The sequence below is a fragment of the Callithrix jacchus genome, chromosome X, assembly GCF_049354715.1.
Source record: "Callithrix jacchus isolate 240 chromosome X, calJac240_pri, whole genome shotgun sequence".
Taxonomy (NCBI): Eukaryota; Metazoa; Chordata; class Mammalia; order Primates; family Cebidae; genus Callithrix; species Callithrix jacchus.
In genome coordinates this window covers 58,051,487-58,074,876 of record NC_133524.1, presented here as the reverse complement: position 1 = coordinate 58,074,876, position 23,390 = coordinate 58,051,487, and the positions used below count along the sequence as shown (strand labels likewise).

The 23,390-nt window shown below is 38.2% G+C and overlaps 1 protein-coding gene across 3 annotated transcripts in view; it reads left to right on the top strand.

The window, feature by feature from the left end:
* The first annotated feature begins 3,013 nt into the window (after positions 1–3,013).
* The window catches only part of LOC144581035 (zinc finger X-linked protein ZXDB-like), a 171,025-nt gene continuing 150,648 nt past the window's right edge, over positions 3,014–23,390 (top strand). Inside the window, exons 1-2 of one of the 3 annotated variants that reach the window (XM_078362985.1) lie at positions 3,014–5,507; positions 10,145–11,547. In XM_078362985.1, the coding sequence (XP_078219111.1) occupies positions 3,075–5,507; positions 10,145–10,204 (2,493 nt within the window). In that variant the 5' untranslated portion in view covers positions 3,014–3,074 and the 3' untranslated portion in view covers positions 10,205–11,547. Of the gene's footprint in view, positions 5,508–10,144; positions 11,548–23,390 lie in introns of those variants that run through there. The other 2 variants (XM_078362986.1, XM_078362983.1) reach the window with 2 other exon arrangements.

Here is a 23,390-nt window from a genome sequence, read left to right as displayed (position 1 = left end):
TATAAAATGTTATTTGGGTGTATTAAAGGATATCTTATTAAAAGGAGAGGCAGACCATAACCATGAATCATTCAGTATTGAGAAGTCAAATCTACAATTTCAGCACAATCTGAATTAGAACTCCAAACTAGCTTTTGGTTGACGTTTTCATGATGAGTTTATAATTTAAATGGAATTGAAATGGGCCAAAGTTAGCCAAGACACTTTTGAAGAACAAGGTGGAATTGACTTGCCCTATTCAAATATCAAACTTGACTATCGGTCTGTAGTAATTAAGACAGTGTGGTATTTCAAACAGACAAATGAGGCCGAGCATTTAATAAAGAGTATAGAAACTGGCCCATATGTGTGTAGATACTTCATTTACAGCACTGTAAATCACTTGGCAAAAGGCAGACTTTTCAATAAGTGGTTTCTGAGAAAACTGGATATTCACATAAATAAATAAATAAATAAACTCTACTCAACACAATACACAAACAGATGTCAATTGCGGTTGGATTAAGACCTGACTGTGAAGGGCAATAGCATACATATTTTAGAAGAAAATATAGAGATTGCTTTCATGGCCCAGGGTTTCTTAAAAAAGAAAAGATTTATTAAAACAGATTTCTTAAAAAATCCCTAACCATCAGGGTAAAATGATGAATTTGACTATATTACAGTTAAGATCTTCTGCTCACCAAACACAGCACAGTGCAAGGGAAAACACAAACAGAGCCGGGGAATACTTTGGCCACAGGTGTGGACTAGTATTTAGAATATTTAACAGACTCATTAAGTCAGTAAGTACCAGGTGAAAAATAGAATAGAAACATGGGTTAAAAGAGGTAAATCTGAATAGGCCTTCCTCAGAATAGAAACTCCAAAAGGCTCATAAACACGAAAATGTGCTAAAGCTTAATAGTAATTTGGGTATTGCTCAAGAGTAGACCGGCAAAATTTAAATTCTGGCAATACTTGGTGTAGGTGAAGATGTGGAGCAGTAGGGACTCTCTGTGCTGCTGGTGGGATTGACAACTGGCCCAATCACTACAGAGAACAATTTGGCATCATCTGGTAAAGCTAAGGATATCCATATCCTATGGCCCTGTGATTCTATTCTTGGATATATACCCTAGAGAGACTTTTACACATGTGTCCCATGAGAAATGTGCAAGAATGTGCATGATAATCCTTGAAAATTAGAAGCAATCCTAATGTCCATCCGTTGTAGAATGGAGTGGCATAATCATACCACAATCACTTTGCTATAAGCATATGCTGGAACGACAGTCAACGATGGAGACAAAGGCTGTGCTTACTTACAGCTATTATGAACAACATGGACGAGTCTCTCAAGTATAATACGGAGTGAAAGAAGCAAGCTATAAAAGGAAGCATGCCTTATGATTTCATTTATACAACTGCATATCAACTCTATTGTTTAGGGATGCATACAAAAGTGATAAAGCTTAAAGGAAAGTGGTGAAATGATTATTACAAAGTCAGGGCAGTGACTCTATCCATATAGGAGAGTGTGGGTTGTGATTGGGAGGAATATGGTGGCTGTATTCTGGAAGGCTGGCAGTGGCCTATTGCTTGACCTTGGTTCCGGTTACATAGGTGTCTACTTTTGTAAAATAATCTAAACCATACAGATACATTTTATGCACTCTTCTATAGCTCGGATTTGACAAACGCTTCCTCCAGGAAAAGTACCAGAAAGAAAAGTATGTGGAGTAGACATTTTGAAGAGGTTTGAATAGTTATCGATGAAAAACTTGATCTTCCAGTCAAGAGACCAAGTGTCCACTGTCATTAAAAGAGGGCGAGAGAGCTGGGAGTAGTTAAACAACGGGTTACTCGCCCCCCGCCCCACCACCACCACCAATCTAGTCATCTCTCTAAGTCTTCTCATCTCAGATATTCCACCCTATATTTGTGTCAATTCCCAACTCATTCCTGACATACAAATTGGAGGATTGTCGTCATCATTAATAAGATCATTAGGCACCACAGGCCCAGCAAGCCTGGGCCGCCACACTTAAATGCGAGCAGGTACACCAGGGCGATTGGACATGATCGTGTGTGCCTCTTACTTGGCAGAGTCCATTGCAGTGACTGAGGGTTTAACCTTAACACATTTAACTGGAACTCCTGCCCAGAGGCCTCCGTGTGCTGGAGAATGCAGAGTCAACTGAGGAATGCCCTCATTGTGCTTTGAGCGTGGACATGAAATTTATCATGGTACAACCGATGGTGGAAGGGCAAAGAGTTGGTTTACGTTGTGCACTGTATAGGGAGAAGCCTGGAGTGGGTTGGGTTTTTTTCTGGATTTCGATATAAATTGTTTCATCCTCCAGGCTTTGCATTTCTACACTGAACAGTGCTAATATGTTTTGGCCGCATCGCTCACTCGTTCTAATCTCTGTATCAGCAAGACAAAAATTGAACTATGTGGCAAATTTTACCGAGGACTTTGCTCAAGACAATCGTGAGTATGGAAGTTGTCCCGCGGGGAGGTGGGAAGGGGAAGGACATTTTCAGCAGAAATGCCAACACTATGGTGGTCTAACGCTGACACAGACAGTTTATTCTCTCAGGAACTGTCTTTCATCCATCAATCCAGCCAGCCAGCTAGTAAACAAATTTTAACACACGAAAAGTACGAAGCAACACGTCTAACACTGGGAGGGGCTGGGTTGTGTTTATTTGGGTATATACAATGAGTCACGGATTAAAATTGCTTTTAGCGGATAGCTACCTAGGTGTTCCACAGCATTAATGAACAAGCTGTCGTCATTTCCCCATTACCTCAGAAGACCTCCTTAGTTGCTTACTTATATTAATGGTAGAACGTATTTACGCATACCAGGCTCTACCTCTGGGCTTTCTCTTCTGTTCCAGAGACCCAGTACCAGAATATTTAAATCACTGTGGCGTTAAATACGTTTTAATATCTGATAGGGCCAGTTTCTGCGCATTGCACATTTTTTTTTTTCCCTTTCAGGAACGTGTTCGGGCCCGCGGCAGGGGGCGGGGTCGCGCCTCCGCTGCGGCTCTGGTTCCAGCCGAGCCTCACGGACGCAGAGATGGAAATCCCGAAGCTGCTCCCGGCTCGCGGGACCCTACAGGGCGGCGGCGGCGGCGGCGGCGGTATCCCCGCGGGCGGCGGCCGGGTCCACCGAGGCCCTGACCCGCTGGCTGGCCAGGTCCCCACGCGCCGCCTCCTGCTGCTCCGGGGCCCCCAAGATGGCGGGCCCGGGCGGCGGCGCGAGGAGGCCCGCACGGCTTCACGGGGCCCTGGCCCGAGCCTGTTGGCGCCGAGGCCCGATCAACCTGGCGGCGGCGGCGGCGGCGGCGGCGGCGGCGGCGGCGGCGGCGGCGACTTCTTCCTGGTGCTGCTTGACCCGGTGGGTGGCAACCTGGAGACCGCGGGCTCGGGTCAGGCCGCAGGGCCTGTGTTGAGGGAGGAGGCCGAGGCGGGCCTAGGGCTCCAGAGGGGCGAGAGCGGCGCGAACCCCGCGGGCCGCCCTGCGCTGGGCCCTCGCTGCCTGTCCGCGGTTTCCACTCCGGCCCCGATCTCCGCCCCCGGCCCCGCCGCGGCCTTCGCGGGCACAGTCACTATCCACAACCAGGACCTGCTGTTGCGCTTTGAGAACGGCGTCCTCACCCTGGCCACGCCCCCACCACACGCTTGGGACCCGGGGGCCGCGCCTGCCCAGCAGCCCGGGTGTCTGATCGCCCCGCAAGCCGGGTTCCCGCAGGCCGTGCAGTCGGGTGACTGCCCAGAGCTGCCGCCCACCCTCCTGCTAGCCGAGTCGGCCGAACCCGCGCCTGCTCCGGCGCCCGAGGAGGAGGCGGAGGGCCCGGCCGCCGCCCGGGGCCCCCGCGGACCGCTGGGCTCTGCCCCAGGCGTGGTGCTGTACCTGTGCCCCGAGGCGCAGTGCGGGCAAACCTTCGCCAAGAAGCACCAGCTGAAGGTGCACCTGCTGACGCACAGCAGCAGCCAGGGCCAGAGGCCCTTCAAATGCCCCCTGGGTGGCTGCGGCTGGACCTTCACCACCTCTTACAAGCTCAAGAGGCACCTGCAGTCGCACGACAAACTGCGGCCCTTCGGCTGCCCGGCGGAGGGCTGCGGCAAGAGCTTCACCACCGTGTACAACCTCAAGGCGCACATGAAGGGCCACGAGCAGGAGAACTCTTTCAAATGCGAGGTATGCGAGGAGAGTTTCCCCACGCAGGCCAAACTCAGCGCCCACCAGCGCAGCCACTTTGAGCCCGAGAGGCCTTACCAGTGCGCGTTTTCCGGCTGCAAGAAGACGTTTATCACAGTGAGTGCTCTGTTTTCCCATAACCGCGCCCATTTCAGGGAACAGGAACTCTTCTCCTGCTCTTTTCCGGGCTGCAGCAAACAATATGACAAGGCCTGTAGGCTGAAAATTCACCTGCGGAGTCACACCGGCGAGAGACCTTTCCTTTGTGACTTTGATGGCTGTGGCTGGAACTTCACCAGCATGTCCAAACTCTTAAGGCACAAAAGGAAGCACGACGATGACCGGAGGTTCACCTGCCCTGTGGAAGGCTGTGGGAAATCTTTCACGAGGGCCGAACATCTGAAAGGCCACAGCATAACCCACCTGGGCACGAAGCCTTTCGTGTGCCCTGTGGAAGGCTGCTGTGCCAGGTTCTCCGCTCGCAGTAGCCTCTACATTCACTCCAAGAAACACCTGCAGGATGTGGACACTTGGAAAAGCCGTTGCCCGATCTCCACTTGTAATAAACTCTTCACATCCAAGCACAGCATGAAGACGCACATGGCCAAAAGGCACAAGGTTGGCCAGGATCTCTTAGCTCAGCTAGAAGCAGCAAATTCTCTTACACCCAGCAGTGAACTTACCAGCCAGGGACAGAATGATCTCAGTGATGCAGAGATAGTGTCTCTCTTCTCTGATATACCTGATGGTACTTCTGCTGCAGTGCTGGACACGGCATTGGTGAACTCGGGAATCTTGACTATTGACGTGGCTTCTGTGAGCTCGACTCTGGCAGGGAACCTCCCTGCTAATAATAATAATTCCGTAGGGCAGGCTGTGGACCCTCCGGCCTTGGTGGCCACCAGCGACCCTCCTCAAAGTCTGGATACCTCTCTCTTTTTTGGAACGGCCGCCACTGGTTTTCAGCAGAGCCCCTTAGATATGGACGAGGTCTCAAGTGTAACTGTGGGGCCACTGGTATCTCTGGGCCCTTTGGCCATGAAAAACTCCAGTCCAGAGCCCCAGGCTTTGACACCCAGCAGTAAGCTAACAGTGGACACAGATGCTCTGACTCCTTCCAGCACCCTTTGTGAAAACAGTGTCTCGGAACTACTGACACCAACCAAAGCGGAGTGGAACGTACATCCTGACTCTGACTTCTTTGGACGGGAGGGAGAGACCCAGTTCGGATTCCCCAATGCAGCAGGAAACCACGGTTCTCAGAAAGAAACAGATCTTATCACTGTGACTGGCAGCTGCTCATTTTTGGTATGAACCGACTCTATTCATTCCTCGCCATGTGGCTTACTTTTATTACAGTCAATTTTGAGGATATTCTGGACTAAATGTTTAAGTGCAGTCATTTATTTGTGGTTTTCAAAAAGAGCACCGCCCTGGAATACAAGTTTGGAGGTCTAAATTCTGACCTTGAGTCTGGAACTGACAAGTTGTGTGACCCTGAGCAAGTCACTTAACCTATCTGAGCCTTAATTTCCTTATTTATAAATTGAGGTGGTTTGAACCGATTGCTCATAAGATCTTTTCAGTTTTGTTTGTTTGTGATTTTGTGCTTTTTCTTGAAAAATTTTGGGCATTTTGCAATTATTAGTTATTGTTTGTACTTGTAAGGAAAAGCGGTTTGAGCCCTCTAGCATCAAATAATGAGAGATTGAGGAACTGGTGTTTTACATTAAAAATTTAATGGAAATTTTACACAGTACAAAAATATTGAAAATCTAGTGGTAGAGCTCAAAAACAAAGAGCTAAAAATAGGTTTTGGTTTTTCTTAGCTGTTTATCATTCTAACTTTTTTTTTTAAATGATGAGAGGGTGTGTTTTTGTTGTGGAAAATACAAGGGCTTTTGTTACCACTCAGACCCAGAGTGAAATGTTTGCTTTGTGGTTTTGAATAAGTTGGCCTTAAATAAGTTATTAGTCTCACTAACCCTCAGTTTGCTAGCTGTAAAATGGTCATAGCAGTGTGAATATATGTTTTACATCCTAGACTTATTTTTCTACCCCACTGGGTCGTATTGAAAGGATAATGTTATATATGTTTTAGCATGTTTTGGTGAATCTTCATTTCCTTTCCTACCCCTTGTTTTCCCTCCAAAGTGGAGAAATCAGCACAAATTAATATCAGGTTGTGTAGGCAATAAACATTTGCAAAGGTTAAGAAAGAGGAAAAGGAATTTACTTCTTCCACAGATTAGGAAGGATTTTTCTCCACACAGTTCTTTTGTGTCATTGACAACAGGTCCATTAGACCAGTTTGCTAGCGTATTTGCTCTGCATTCAATGCCAACTCATGCAATGAGTATACAGCCGGTTCTTCCAAGACAATCTGGACATAGATCAGAGGGAGATTTTTCTCCCTTCTGTGCCCTAGAGAACTCATTGCTGGCTCACTCTTAGAGCCGAAATGAGATAATTTTGTCTGTATTTTGAGTGGATACCATCTATCTTAAATGAATATAGCCTTTTACAGTTTATGTAGCACTTTCACAACTATTATTTGATCCTCACAATCCTCTGAGGTAATTGTGGCAATGTCAGAACTACAATTCACATTAAAATTTACCCAGCTCAGATTACAAATGTATTTCACTTAGTAACTCTTAAGTATGTGTGTGTGTGTGTCTGTGTTTGTGTAGCTCAAAACAAAGAAGAAATATTTCCAACTCTCCCATTCAACTCTTGAGTTTCATGACTATTTTGTTTATAACCATTTGCTCTCTTCCACCTTTATTGATTTCTCTTACATCCCTCATACTCCACCCTATTTCCTTGTAGGTGTACACCAGTTCTTGCCATGCATCTCTTTTATTTACATTTAAATTAGATGGATCTTTTACATGGTCACCATCTCTCTCTCAGCCATTCTTTTTATGGCCCATTTTTCAGTCACAGTATTACTGCAAGTTTGTCTGTACACTCAGAAGTTATTTTCTGGATTTAGATGGCAATGTGTTTATACATGAATCAGATAATAATGGAGATTTTTATATAAGGCATTAGTGAGAAGTACTTCTACTTTTTTCTTTGTTACAATGTTGTCCTGGTAGCAAACACTATTAGTTGCTTTCAATACTGTTTACATGTGGATACTTGGGGATAACAATTATTATGGCACTTTCACAGTGCACTTTAATATTTGCCACCTTGATATGCATCTTTACTGTCTTTATGATTTTTAAGTTGGTTGTTCTTACTAAAGGAAAAAGCAAAAGATATACATAAATTTGTAATTCAAAGAAATAAAATTTTGTGTTTAACCATTTAACTGTTTTCCCTTAGTATTTTAAAAATATTTTAAGCCCATTTTAGAAATGTGTTGTCACTAGCTAAGTCCTCCTGAGTAGATTATTATTATTTTCCTATAGAAAATGCAGAGACCTGAGGTGAACACAAGGTTCATAGGCATCCATTAAGATATATAACCATATAGATATTTTAAAACTCCATCACGTTTCCTTAACCCCTCAGATCTATTTCTTCCCATTAAAACTATCATAAGCTTTGCTTTTGTTATTTTCTATAGAATTTTCAAAGGATAAATTTTTTTTCTTGAAGATAAAAATCTCGTGATTGTCCATGGGCTCACAGTTTCTCCAAAAGATTTTTTTTTTTCAATATTGTTGTTCTAGCATGATGGTTGACATGGCATGTAATTACAGACAGAAGTTTGACTACAAAATCATATTAGTGTTTCTGTTAGTGTTGACATAAGCTTGCCTTTTTGTTTAAACAATGGGACATGATTTAATTTTATCTCGTTTGCCTTTTGTTCATCTTCAGTCCTTGATTTATTAACATTTTGCCAATTGAAACCACAATAAAAAATGCCTTGCAGGAAGGTTTGATTCTGGGGGGATCCTGTTGAGCATATTTATCATGAGTTTAAACATGTTAATCTTGACATTTTTACCAGTGATCTCATTATAGTGTTACATAATTGAAAGCCTTGAATAGTTAAATTGAAACTTCTTGGAATATGAGGATCCTCTTTCTATGTGGATTAAATGTTTTATATTCTCATCCAGGAAAATAGAGAAGGCATTAGTATAACAGGTTGTTTATGACTGTTCCTTCATTCCACATAAAACAATGATTAACTCCCTAATGGGAATATTCATAATCCCTTGGTAATTATTGGTATCAAACAGATCCACTTGATAACTTGATGATAACAAAACTCAAATTAAATGCAACTGACTCATAATATGTAATAATTGAAATGTAAGGCCGAGCTGAAATGTATATATATATAAAATAGATTTGCTTAGCAATTTTTTAAAAAGCAAATTGTGTGCTGTGGTTTAAAGCAGGGGTCCCCAACTCCAGGCCAGGTACTAGTCCATGGCCTATTAGAAACTGGTCCCCATAGCATTTGGTGAGTGGCAGACAAGGGAGCAAAACTCAGTTCCACCTCTTGTCAGATCAGCAGTTGCATTAGATTCTCATATGAGCACAAACCCTATTGTGAACTGCACATGGGAGGGAGCTAGGTCGCACACTCCTTATGAGAATCCAACATCTGATGATCTGTCACGGTATCCCATCACCCCAAAGTGAAACCATCTAGTTGCAGTAAAACAAGCTCAGGGATCCCACTGTTTCTACATTATGGTGAATATGTGATAATAATATAAAGTGCACAATAAATATAATGTGATTGAATCATTCCAAAACCATCACCCCTGTCTATGGAAAACTTTTCTTCCACTAAACTGGTCCCTGGTGCCAAAATGGCTAGGGACCAAGGGTTTAGAAAACAGATTGTCTAAGCACAAAACAACCCATAAAAAGCAAAACAGTCATTAAAAATGAATTTTATGTGCTTATCAAATCTACATAGATAGATGGGGCCTTTGGTAACCATTTTTTTTAGCTATGTTCCTCTTTGTATATTTCAAGTTAATTTACTGACTATTTGCAGAATGCAAGGTGGAATACTAGAGATACAGATAAGAAGAGTAAAATAAGAGCCATATCTTAATTTTGGAGAGGACATTAGAAATTCACATATTAACTATTTTACAACTAAACAAAATCAGCAAACATGTTTTCAGACACCAAATGAATGACTTGGAGAAAAAGGAGGGGCAGGAGCTAGAGTGTAATGGGTGATTACATACAATTATATAAAGAAGAGTGTTGGTGAATTCCAGCCTGGGAGAAAAGCACAAGGAAATAAAATGGAATTGGCCACACAACACTGTGAAAAACAGCTTAACCCAAATTCAGGGCTTATATTTGACAAGTGCTGGGTGTTAGGGTTAGACTGCCAGTTTGGAGCCAAATTCTGGAGGGCAATGCAAACCAGTCAGAGTAGATAGGACTTTATTCTGGATATGATTGAAAGCCAGTGAAGATACTTGAGAAGGGAAGTCAAATGTGATTATATAAAAATATTAATATAGTGGACATGTATAATGTGGATTTGATGGGGGAAATAGTGCAGTCACTTAGGAGTCTATTGTAATAATTCTGGATGTTTGTGATGAAGGCTTGGACTGGAGTGGTGATGAGAAGAGAGACATATAGGAGCTGTGTCTGAATTGAGGAAATGAACATACTTTGGTGACTTATCTATCAGAAAGGCATCTATCAGAAAGAGAAAGGAAGATTTAAAATGTCCCTAAGGATTTCTTGGATACTACAAAAATTACATTTGATTAATATTAACAAAGTTATGTAATGAAATATTTTCAGGATTATTTATGGAAAGATGATTAGGACATGTTTAATTCATCAGGAAGTGATAAACTATGGCTATCTCTCAATAAACCATGCATATTTTAGATTTTCCACACTATTAGACACTGAGATCAATTTATCTTGTTTGTCTTCATCATATGTTCTTAGACTAACATTTGATGTTTATAATGTTATTTCCCTTTGAGAATTTGCAGGACTCTTCAACCTTGTACAATACAAGCCAAGACTACTCTGCATCAAAATGAGCTATGTCATCTCCGGCTTCCATTTATTTCTTAGTACTACTCTCTTCTACTACAGGTATTCAACAGGTATTTTTTGGTGCTTATTAATATAACAAACCAGATCTCTTTAATTTGGAAGATGCTGCTTAGTCATTAATTTCAGTAGTTTCTGATGATAAACTTTGTTAGATTCAGTTTTAACTGTATTTCTCCCAAACTGGAAGAAACAGGACTAGGACTGCCCAAAAACCAACTTTGATGCAATCCTTGGGGCCCCTTACTCATAATCCTCTCTTTTGTTAGCTAACATGGTGTGGCAATTGATGGTGTGTGGGCACTCAGTCACAGAAATCACATTATTCTGGATATGATTGAAAGCCAGTGAAGATACTTGAGAAGGGAAGTCAAATGTGATTACATAAAAATATTAATATTAATATTAATCTTTTCTCTTTTCACCCTAATGTAACACATTTTATAGTTAACCTGACTATCAGTGGTGATAACTCAATGAGCATGGAGTGCAAAAAAAAGAGAGAGTAAATAATAATATAATTAATTACCTAGCAATTACATTTTGTTCAATGGTGACTGCCGTCCTGCATTGTCAACAGAGCAATACATCTCATTCTAGTTTTCGGCTGACATTTATGCACATGCAAAACACATTAACCATCATTCTGCCTATGGAAAATATCTTAACTCAATATTTTAAACAATGGAAATAATTATTCTTATGAGCACTAACTGTAAATCCTTAGACTACCTCTTATCATTACCAGCTTATTAAGCAGCTGGTGGTTATTGAGTGCCTACTCTGTGTGAGGGACTATGAAGTATAACACAAAAGTATGTTGCATTACTTTATTCAAACATTTTTAGCACATATTTGACAAATTCTGCCCTTTACCTACACACATTACAAGCTAGACAGAAACAAAAAATCGGCATAATATATAATCAAGTTCTAGATGGTTATGCATTAGAATTAAACAGTTTTAAATAGAAAGGCAGTGGTTATTCTCACTATACGGACAGAGAGTTATGATGAGGAATATTTCAATGTGCGGATTATCAAAATCTATTTCAAAAAGTTCTAAGAATCTAAAATTTAAGCAGCAATTAGGCTAAACTGTTCTAAATTAAAATTTAAACAGAACTGTGACTGGCAGCTTGTAATTATAGCAAAATATTATGGGAAATAATTTGTAAATTATTGCTATATTTTGATTTGTTCTAGATTGGAATCCCAGATATATCAAGTGTAAAACCTGAGAGTGATCTTTTGGAAATTATATAAAACAAACATTTTGTTCCCAAATGAGAAAGCCATAGCACATAAATAAATGATTTTACACTTGTAATTTTTGAAATATTTTTTCCTTTTCTTATATTGGACACACAAGCACATTTTAATTTTCTGAAACAAAAAATAACAAGGACTTTAATTAGAAAGTAATTATTTTATATAGGTACACTAGCTGAAAATAAGGATATAAAGTCTTCATTTATTACTTGGGAATAGCAACCAGTGAGGTATAGCATGGAGAATCCTGAAACTTCACCAATCATGTGGTAAGGGATAGGGCAATTATCAAGCAAGTATCTTACATTCTGAATAAAATATAGCTAAATGAATACATTCGGGAAAGAGAATAAAGCTCATTATAAAAAAAATAAAAGCTCACTATAGTCATAAATAATACTAGGTTATTAAAATCTAGTAGATTTTGTGTTCTCACCACAAAAAGTATGTGAGGTAATGCATGCATTAATTAGATCCATCTCATCATTCCACAGTGTATACATATTTTCAAACATATTGTACATGATAAATACACACAATTTTTGTCAGTTTAACAAATAAATACATTTAACAATGAAAATGGCAAATGGTAGCCAAAATGAAAGCATTTCAACTCTAAGCTAGTCTTTCCTTAGAATAAAGTCAAGAAATGCTTAATCTTTGTCAAGACTTATTTCCCTTTCCTGTTTACACAGTGGAGGGATATAACTGCAGTGTGAAATGACATAATACTGCATGTGAAAGAAGTAAGCTTGTCTCATGTCCATTTGTGGGGAAATTAGTCAAATTAGACCACCAAAATGGAAATTCCACGGGCAATGACTCAGTGAACAGAGCAGCAGTTCATTCCAGGTGAGGTCTAATTTTAGAATGTGCTGCCAGGAAGAGTGAGAACTACTTTTCCTCCCAATTTGTGTTGGCATTAGTTAATGCTAAACTTGGTACTTGATATTTTCAAAGAGATGCAACAGCTTTCCCATTAAAGTCATTTTATGTTCTTGTGCTTTCTGGAGCTTATTTTATTTTAAATAATTAATAATAACAGGAATTGAATCAAATATTGTGACATGCTAGTAGAAGAGGGGATAAGCCAGTATTTATTATTTTTGCCTCACTTTCCAAAATAATGTTGATTAACTAAAAATGGTTTTTCTATTTTTTATGTGAGGGCTCATTTTGCCATTTGGATATGTCACTGTCATTTATGTACTTAGAAAGCAATAAGATTTAATAATAACATTGTTAAAATAAGTCTTTATAACTTTAGAAATGTGGCCACTTTGAAAATGGAGAAACCTATGCTAGCTGTATTATTTTTTTAGAGAACAGAGAAGACTTATGGAAATGAATGAAGGGCAAATTCAATTGGAAGAAGAAGAGATTAATTTCTTACTAAATCAAATTCTGTGTTTATAAATTTTGCTGATAAATCTGCTCCTGTATATTATCCAGCATATTTTTATTCAGTTCATTTTTAGAATAGTTTATCTAGAGCAGTGAGTCTATGTGAAATCAAAAAATTTGACTAACTTGTATTATATTTCATTTTTACGGTAGGCACTGGATAGTCATTTTCACTGCTAAATCTATGTACTGAATCTACTGAATATTGCAAAAACACACTGGATAGAATCTTATTTGCAAAGTGATTCTGGTTGTCATTCACCATAGATTCTTTTGAGACAAAAACAAATCCTTAAAAATAAAATGTTGCTTATATTTATAAAAATCATTCAGGATTCTTCTCAAAAGTAGAAATGAGAAAATAAAATAAATAATCAAATGGTTAAGTTTGCTCTATAGCCAAGTGTTTTGGCCTGAGTCTCTTTGGTCGAAAACATCTGGATAAAAGCACAGTGACAATTTTGGAGCATGTCCAGAATTTTCCAGTTACAGTTAGAGATTAAAAAAAGTCAAATAGCTATTATTACAATATTGGTATTCTGTCTAATACCATTTGTCTTTTGAAAGTTTCTTGAAGATAGTAATAAGTAAAGAGAAAGGTTTTCCAAATTTAGCCTCTGACTATGAAATGCCACACTGTTTTCAAATTGGAGGCTATTGATTATTTTACATGATAATTTTAGTAGTTGCTGTTTTTAAATATTTCCACTGCAAATATTTTTAAAATAAATGTGAATCTTTGATTCAGGCCTTTAAAATTGCTATTTTGTTTTTCTTTTCAAGATGGATGGATTATTCAATTCAATAAGCATCCAGATAATAACCTATAGATTGCTAGTTGTGAGCCTATATTGTGTATTTTAATAATTCCTTGATATAATTTTAAGTTATCATATATTGAAAACTGGCTCTATTTTTTAATTGTAAATTTTGTTTTTATAACTTTTATTGAGATAACATGCTTTAAAAAATATTACATACATTACAAAATTACTTTATTAATTTTTATAAAATGAATACACCTATAAAACCACTACTCAGATGAAAGAAAGCATGACTGGAACCTCAAAGCTCGCTCATATCCTTTGCTAGTCACTGCTATCCTGTACCAAAATAAATATAACTTGACTTTCAAAACCAAAAGAGGTTTTTTATTTGCTTGTTTCTGTTCATTTATTATTATCAAGATAAAATTTACATAATATAAAATTCACCATTTTAAAATGCACAATTCAGTCATTTTAAAAACATTCATAATGATGCAGAGTCATCACAGCTGAGTAATTCCAGGAAACTTCTGCCACCCTAAAAATAAATCCCATAATTCTCCATTCCCTTATCTCCAGGAAACCACTAATTTACTTTATGTCCCTATGGATTTGTCTGTTCTGCATATTTAATATAAATGGAATTATCCAATATATGTCTTTTGTTTCTGACTTTTCTTACTAAGCATGATGTTATTTAAGTGCATCCATGTTTTAGCACATATGAGTACTTCACTCATTTCATGGCTGAAATATATCCCATTTTATAGATATACCACATTTTATTTGTGAATTAATTAATGGACATTTTAGTTGTTTCCACCTTTGACTATGATGAGTTTTTGCTATCAGTATTTGTGTACAAGTCTTTTTGTAAATATATTAAAACTACAGATTGGCCTTGCTTATTTTTAAACTTTATGGAAAGTATATATTTTTTCTGTTTTTGACTTCTTTTACTCAACATTTTTTTGTATGTGAACTTCAGCCATGATTTAGCATGTATGAACAATTTATTCATTTTTCTTTCAAGAGATAAGTCTCTCTTTGTCACCCAGGCTAGACTGTAATGTCACTGTCATAGCTCATTGCAGCCTTGATCTTCTCGGCTCAAGGTATCCTCCCACCTGAGCCTCCCTAGTATCTGGGACTACTGGCAGAGGACACCACACCTGGCTTGTTAATTTATTTTTGCTGTGGAATTATAGTGTATCCTCACCCATAAATTTTTTAGATTCTTCTTATAGACATTGATATTGTTTCCATTTATTGGCAAGGGTTAATGATGCTGCTATGAACAGTCAAATAAATAAATGGGAGTGAAGCTGGGTATGTTAAATTTTAGTAAGTACCGCCAAGCAGCATTCCAAGTTGTTTGTACATAACCATCAGTTATGAGAGTTTTTAGAAGTGAGAACACAAAATATTTGTCCTTCTGTGTCTGACTTGTTTCACTTAAGATAATGACATCGGTTCCATCCATGTTGCTGCAAAAACAAAAAAGTGATTTTCTTCTTTTTATGGCTGAACAGTATTTCATTGCATATACAAACCACATTTTTCTTTATCCAGTTATCTACTGATGAACACTTAGGTTTATTCCATATTTTTGCTATTGTGAGTAGTGCTTAAATAAACATACAAGTACAGCTATCTTTTTAATATAATGATATTTTTTCCTTTGGATAGATATCCAGTAGTGGAATTGCTGCGTCAAATGGTAGTTCTATTTTTAGTTCTTTGGAAAATCTCCATACTCAGTTTTTCACAAAGGTTGTACTAATTTAAATTTCCATCAACAATGTAGAAAAGTTGCCTTTTCTCCACATTCTTGTCAACATTTGTTATTCTTTGACTTTATAATTGACCATTTTGACTGGGGTAAGATAATATCTCATTATCGTTTTAATTTGTATTTTTTTCTGATGACTAGTGATGTTGAATACTTTTTTCACATACCTGTTTGGCATTTGTATATATTTTGAAAACTCTCCATACATGCCGTTTTTCCACTTTTTAATGGGATATTCTTTCTTTGTTGAGTAGGTTGAGTTCCTTGTATATATACTCTGAATACTAGTGCCCTGTTGGGTGTATAGTTTACAGATACTGTCTCCCATTGTACAGGTTCTCTGTTCACTTTATTATTTTTTTTTCTGTGCAGAAGGGTCCCATTTGTCCATTTCTGTTTTTGTTGCCTGTGCTTTCGAGGTCTTAATCATAAATTATTTGCCTAAACCTAGGCCCAAAAGAGTTTTCACTAGGTTTTATTCTAGAATATTTGTTTCAGCCTTACATTTAAATCTTTAATCTACCTTGAGTTGATTTTTGTGTATGGTAAGAAGTAGGGGTCCAGTTACATTCCTCTGTTTATGAAAATCAAATTTTCCCAGCACCAATTGCAGCAAGTATTCTTTCTCCAATGTATGCTCTTTTTGACAGTTTCAAAGATAAACTGTAAATATATGGCTTTTTGTTTTGGGTTCTTTATTCTGTCCTGTTGATCCATGTGTCTATATTTAAAAACAGTACCATGCTCTTTGGGTTACTATAGCCTTCTAGTATAATTTTAAGTAAGGTAAAGTGATGTCTCCAGCTTTGTTCTTTTTGCTTGAATTGCTTTTAAAATTAAGATTTTTTGGGGGATTTCATATGAAATTTGGGATTGTTTTTCTAATTCTGTTAAAAATGACATTGGTATTTTGATAGGGATTGCACTGAATCTTTAGATTGTTTTAGGCAGTATGGTAATTTTAATGATATTAGTTCTTCACAACTTTGAGCATAGAAAGTTTTTCAATTTCTTTAATCAGTGTTTAGTAGGGTTTTTTTTTGTAGCGATCTTTTGCCTCTTCTTAAAAATATACTCCTAGGTACTTTTTTTGTGGCTATTGTAAATGGAATTGCCTTCTTGATTATTTTTCTCAGCTAGATCATTATTGATGTATAGAAAAGTCACTGATTTTTATGTGTTGATTTTGCATCCTGCAATTCTGCTAAATTTATTTATAAAGTCTAAGAGTTTTTGGGGTGGAATCTTCAGGTTTGTATAGATATGCAGTCATGTCATCAGTAAACAAGGATAATTTAACTTCCTCTTTTCCAATCTGGCTGCCTTTTATTTCTTTCTCTTGTCTGATTGCTCTGCTAGGGCTTCCAGTACTATGCTGAATAGGAGTGTTGAAAGTGGGCATCCTCCTCTTGTTCCAGTTCTGGGTGAAATGTTTAAACTTTTCCCCATTGAGTCTGATGTTGGCTATGGGTTTGTTATATATGGCCATTATTATTATTCTGAAGTATATTTTCTTCTATGCCTAGTTTGTTAACAGTTTTTATCATGAAGGGATGCTGAATTTTATTGAATGCTTTTTTTTACTTTATTGAGATGCTTGTAGAGATTTTGTCCTTAATTATATTTATGTCATATGTCATATTTATTGATTGGCATATGTTGGACCATCCTTGCATCCCTGGTGTAAAGCCCATTTTATAATGGCATTTCATCTTTATGATGTGCTGTTGGATTCAGTTTACTATTGTTTTGTTGATAATTTGTGTGTCTATGTTCATCAAGGATATTGGTCTACAGTTTTCTCTTTTTTCTTGTGTTCTTGTCTGGTTTTGGAGTGAGGGCAATACAGGCCTTGTAGAATGAGTTAAGGAGAATTTTTGAAACTGTTTCAGGATTGGTATTAATGCTTCTTTGTATATTTGGTAATATTCAACTGTTAATCCATACAGTCTTTGACTTTTCTTTACTGGGATATGTTTTATTGGAGATTAATTATTTCTAGTTGTTATTGGTCTGTTCAGGCTTTTTATCCTTCATTCTTAGAAAGTTGTATGTGTCCAGAAATTTATCTATTTCCTCTAGATTTTCTAGTTTGTGAGTATATGGATAGTTGTTCATAATAGTCTCTAATGACCTATTGTATTTCTGTGTTATCAATTGTAATGTCCTTTTTTCATTTCGAATTTTGTTTATTTGGATCTTCTCTCCTTTTTTCATGACTATTCTAGATAGCAGGATAGCAGTTTATCAATTTTATCTTTTTGAAGACCCAACTATTCATATCATTAATCTTCTCTTTTGTATGTGTGTGTGTACGTGTGTACGTGTGTATGTGTGTGTGTGTGTGTGTGTTTTGTTGTTATTTGGTCTCTCATTCAGTTGTTTTGATCTTTCTTATTTCTTCCCTTCTGCTTATTTTGTTTTTTCTTGCTTTTCTCATTCTTTAAGGTGTGATGTTAGATTGTTGGTTTGAGATATTTCTATATTTTTGATGTAGACATTTAATGCTATAAACTTTCATCTTAACACTGCTATTTCTATATTACACAGGTTTTTATAACTTCTGTTTCCATGTTCATTTGTTTCAAAAAAGATTTAATTTCTTTCTTAATTTTTTCATTGGCCAAATGATCATTCAGGAACACTTTGTTTAATTTTTATGATTTTTATAGTTCCTCTTGGTATTTTTATTTTAATTTTACTGTGGTCTGAGAAGATAGTTATTATTATAGTACTTTAAAATTTGTTGAGACATGTTTTGTGGCCTAACATGTGATCTATCTTAGAGAATGTTCTACGTGCTAATGAAAAAAATATATATTCTACAAGTGTTGGGTAGAATGTCCTGTAAAGGTCTGCTAGGTCCATTTTGTCAAAAGTCTGATTTAAGTCCAATGATTCTTCATTAATTTTCTGTCTGGATGACATGTCTAATGCTGAATGTGAATTCTTGATGTCCCCAGTATTATTGTATTGCTGTGTATAACTCTCCTTATGTCTAGTAATATTTGTGTTATGAATCTGGGTGCTCCAGGGTTGGATATGTTTAGAATTGTTATATCCTCTTGCTGAACTGATCCATTTATCATTTGTCATGACATTCTTTGTCTTTTTTAACCATTTTTCATTCAAAGTCTGTTTTAATCCAATAAAGTATAGCTATTTCTGCTCACTTTTGGTTTCTGTTTGTGTTGAATATTTTATCCACCTCTTTATTTTCAGTCTATATGTGTTTTTATTGGTAAGGCAAGTTTCTTTTAGGCAGTATTTTTAAAATTCATTCCGCTGATCTGTATCTTTCAGATAGAAGACATAATCCATTTACATTCAAGGTTAATACTGATGTGTAAGGCTTTGTTCCCACCATGTTGTTGTTTTCAAATACTTGTTTTTTAAATTTTTCTCTGTCTTTTGTCTTGGTGGTTTGATGAAATTCTGTCATGTTGCCATTTGATTCCTTTCTCTTCCTCCTTTGTGTGGACATGTGGGTTTTATATTTCCATATGTTTTCATGATAGTGACTATTGAGCTTTCATTTTTGTGTTTAATATTTCTTTCAGCATTTGCCATAGGGCTGATCCAGTGGTGACAGATTTCCTCAGCTTTTGCTTGTCTGGGAATGTCTTTACTACCCTCTCATTTATGAATCTATTCTGTGAAGACATACAATTTTTTGCTGATGTTTTTTCTTCCAGCACTTTGTAAATGTTATCTCATTCTCTTCTGACTCATAAGGTTTCTGCTTTAAAGCACACTGTGAGTCTGTTGGAGGTTCCTTTATAGGTGATTAGATTCTTTCATCTTGCTAATTTTAAAATTATTTCTTTCACCTTGGCTTTAGACATTCTGATAATATGCCATGGTGAAATGCTTTTTGAAATATATTTGCCTTGAGATCACTTGGTCTCTTTTTTCTTCATGTCTAACTCTCCTGCTAGACTTGAGAAGTTTTTATCTATTATTAACTAAATTGATTTTCTAAACTTTTAATTTTTCTTCTTTCTTGGGAACACAGATAATTTGCAAGCTTCATCATTTTATGTAGTTTCAAACATCTTAAAAACTTTGTTCATTATTTTTTATTCTTTTTTTAAAAATGCTGTCTGACGGCATTATTTCAAAAGGACTCTTAAGCTCTGAGATTCCTCTGCTTGGTTCGTCTGTTTTTGAAGCTTTCAAATGTATTTTGTATTTTCTTCAATTAATTTTTGTTTACAGAATTTCTGCTTTTTTTTTAACATCTCCATCTCCTTGGTAAATTTCTCATTTGTATACTGAATTTTATGTCTGATTTCTTTGTATTTGTTTTCAGATTTCTCTTGCATCTTACTGAGCTTCTTTAAAATAACTATTTTTAATTTTTTATCTGACATTTTGAAGAATTATTTTTGATTGGTATCTATTGCTAGGCAATGATTGTGTTTCTTTAGTGGTGTGTTTCTTTCCTTGCTTTTTCATGGTGTGTGTGTGTGTGTGTGTGTGTGTGTGTGTGTGGCCTTCCATTGATATCTACGTATTTGGTGTAGGAGTTGCTTATTCCAATTTTTTAAAATTGCTTTTGTAGAAGAGGAGAATTATTTCCTGAAGATTTATGTATGTTGTTTGTTGGGTAGGATACTTTGGCTTTGATATGGGGATACCTGAAGTAGTGTGACCTTTGTATGCCTTCAGAAATATACAGTATAATTGATATTTGTGATTTTCTCAGGGGCTTGCAGTATAATTATCAGTTGAGGTTGTGGTGAAGTTTTGCTTGGGACTTGGTTGACAACTGAGCCAATCTTTGGGCCTCAGTAGTGGCTGCATCGATGTGAGTGTGCCTGTTTTTAGACCCTAGAGGAGCTTACAATTGCTCGGGTATTAGTGAGTCCTGGAGGGCTGATTTTTGGGGGCCTGTAGGTGGCCTGCTTAGAAGCTAGTACTGAGAATAGTGAACCAGGTTTGTGAGCAGGTTTTCAGGCCCCTAGGCATCTGGTGTGGTGTGGCTGATGGCAGTATTAGTGGTGGAGCAACCTACTGCAACCCAAGCAGTCCACATTGGTATTGATAGTGCAACGGGTTGGGCATACTAGTCCCTAGTACCATAACTGCCTGTAGCAGGGCAGTGCATATTGTTCTATGTGTGCTTGGAAAAGCTTGTTCTCTCCTTTTTCTCCCTTGGCTGGGTGGCAGCTGTACCATGGTCTGAGGATGGTGTGCAGCGTAGTATTAAACTCTCAAAATGGCACTGTGGGCCTACAACAAGGGAAGGTGGAGCCCCTATCAGGCAGATAGTATGAGCAAGAAGCTGTGGGGACTGTGGTTCCCTTGCATCTCAGCCTCACAGCAGCCTGTTGCAGGGTAATGGGGTATTGTTCTAGACATGCATAGAAAAGCCTGTTTTCACTTGTCCTCCTTGGCTGGTAAGTGGCTGCAGCAATGCCAGCCAGAACTTACCCCAAGGGCAGGGTGCAGCCCAGCATTAAACTTTCAAAGTGTTGCCTTGGGCCTGGGACCAGAGAAGGAGGAGCCAGCCCCACCCAGGCAAGCAGCATGGGCAAGAAACTTTGGGGAGTGTGGTTCACTCGTGTCTCAGTCTCACAGCGTCCCATTGCAGGGTAGTGGGTATTGTCTTAGATATATGTGTAGAAGAGCCTATCTTTCTTAATCCTCTTGGCAGTTGTAGCCATGTGAGCCTGAATTCAGCATGAGGACAGAGCACCTCTTAGGTTAGCAGTGTGCCAAAGAAGCTGTGCGAAATGCAGTCTTCTCATGCCTCAGTCTCAACAGCAGCCCAGAACAGAGCAGTAGAGACCCTCCCAGGGGTGCATGGGAGCACTTGGTCTCTCCTTTTCCTTCTTAGAGCAACACAGCAACAGTAACTGTGTCTGTAGATCCCCAGTATTTGAGCTATCAAAGTGGCACCCAGCTGAGTCTACTTTAGGTTTGGATGGCTTTGGGATTCCATATTGGTTCCCTTTCTGGAATAATGTCTGTCTCCAGTCTTCAGGCAGCTCTGTGTGTAATGCTTGAGGCCCTAGTAGGTCAAAGGTTTCTCCTATAGCCATTGCTGTAAAAGCCCATTTCAAAGTGTGGAACCCTGTTTCTCTCTTACTGTTTTCCATGTCCAGGAGCCTCTCCCATCTTGCAGCTAGTTCCCAGCCAGGCAGGCTGCTTAAAACTCTCTCCTTCTGTTTCTTTCTTCACGTTTTCAGTGAATCCTAGCATTCTCTGCTAAACAATCTGTTAAAAATGTGAGTGTCCACTTACTATTCTAATTCCTCTCTGTGGAGGAAGCACATACTACCTGCATCTCATAAGACATTTCGTTCCCTCACATTTTAAAGGCTTTTCTATATATGAGATTGTGTTCTGTGAAGAGATGGACAATTTGTATATCTCTTGTTAAATTTAGATGCCTTCTATTTCTTTGTCTTGCCTTATTGTTCTAGATAAGACTTCTAGTACCATAGTGAGTCAGAGTGGTGAATGCAGGCTTCTTAGTCTTTCCCCAGCTCTTAGAGAAAAGGGTTCATCTTTTTCTCCATTCAGTATGGTATTAGCTGTGTGCAGGTCATAGAAAACCTTAATTATGTTGAGTTTCTTTCTGTGTTTAATTTCTGAGAGTCTTCATCATGAAGAGAAGTTGAATTTTTTCAAAATTTTTTTCTGCATCTATTGAGATGATTATATGGTTTTAGTACTTCACTTTATTGTTGTTGTATATCACATTTACTGATTTGCATATGGTAAACCATCCTTGTATTACTGGAATAACTACCAGCAGATCAGGATGTATTATCTTTTTATGTGCTATTGGATTCAGTTTGCTAGTAATTTGTTGAGGATTTTTGCATCTATATTTATCAGGAGTATTGACCTGTACTTTTTTTAGTTATGTCTTTGTGTAATTTGGGTATCAGGATAATATTGGCTTCATAGAATGAGTTAGAGTTACCTCCTCTTAACATGGGCAGCATGGGCAGACAACAGTAAAGGGGAATTTTTATTACTGGTTCAATGACATTACTTGTTATTGGTCTCTTCAGGTTTTCTATTTCTTTGTGAGTCAGTATTGGTAGGTTGTATGGTCTAGGAATTTATCAATTTTCTGTAGGTTTTCTAATATTTTAGTGTGTAGTCGATATGGTTTGGCTGTGTCCCCACCCAAAATCTGATCTTGAATTGTAATAATCCTGATGTGTCAAGGGTCAGACCAGATGGAGATAATTGAATCATGGGGGTGGTTTCTCCCATCCCCTTCTTGACATAGTGAGTTAGTTCTCACCAGGTCTGATGGTTTTATAAGGGGCTTCCCCTTTGCTGAGCACTCATTCTTCCCCTTCCTACCACCATGGGAATAAGGATATGTTTGCTTCCCCTTCTGCCATGATTATAAGTTTCCTGAAGCTTCCCAGCCCTGTGAAATTGTGAGTCAATTAAACCTCTTTCCTTTATAAATTAGTCAGTCTCAGGCAGTTCTTTATAGCAGCATGATAATGGACTAATACGGTAAATTGGTACCAGTAGAGTGGGGTGTCACTACAAGGATACCCAAAAATGTGCAAGTGACTTTAGAACTGGGTAACAGGCAGAAGTTGGAGCAGTTTGGAGGACTCAGAAGAAGACAGGAAAATGTGGGAAAGTGTGGAACTTCCTAGAGACTTGACAGGCTCAGAAGACAGAAAGATGTGGGAAAGTTTGGAACTTCCTAGAGATTTGTTGAATGGCTTTGACCAAAATGCTGATAGTGATATGGACAATGAAGTCCAGGCTGAGGTGGTCTCAGATGGAGATGAGAAACTTGTTGGGAACTGGAATAAAGTTGACTTTTGCTATGTTTTAGCAAACAGACTAGAAGCATTTTGCCCCTGCCCTAGAGATCTGTGGAACCTTGAACTTGAGAGAGATGATTTAGGGTACCTGGCAGAAGAAATTTCTAAACAGCAAAACAATCAT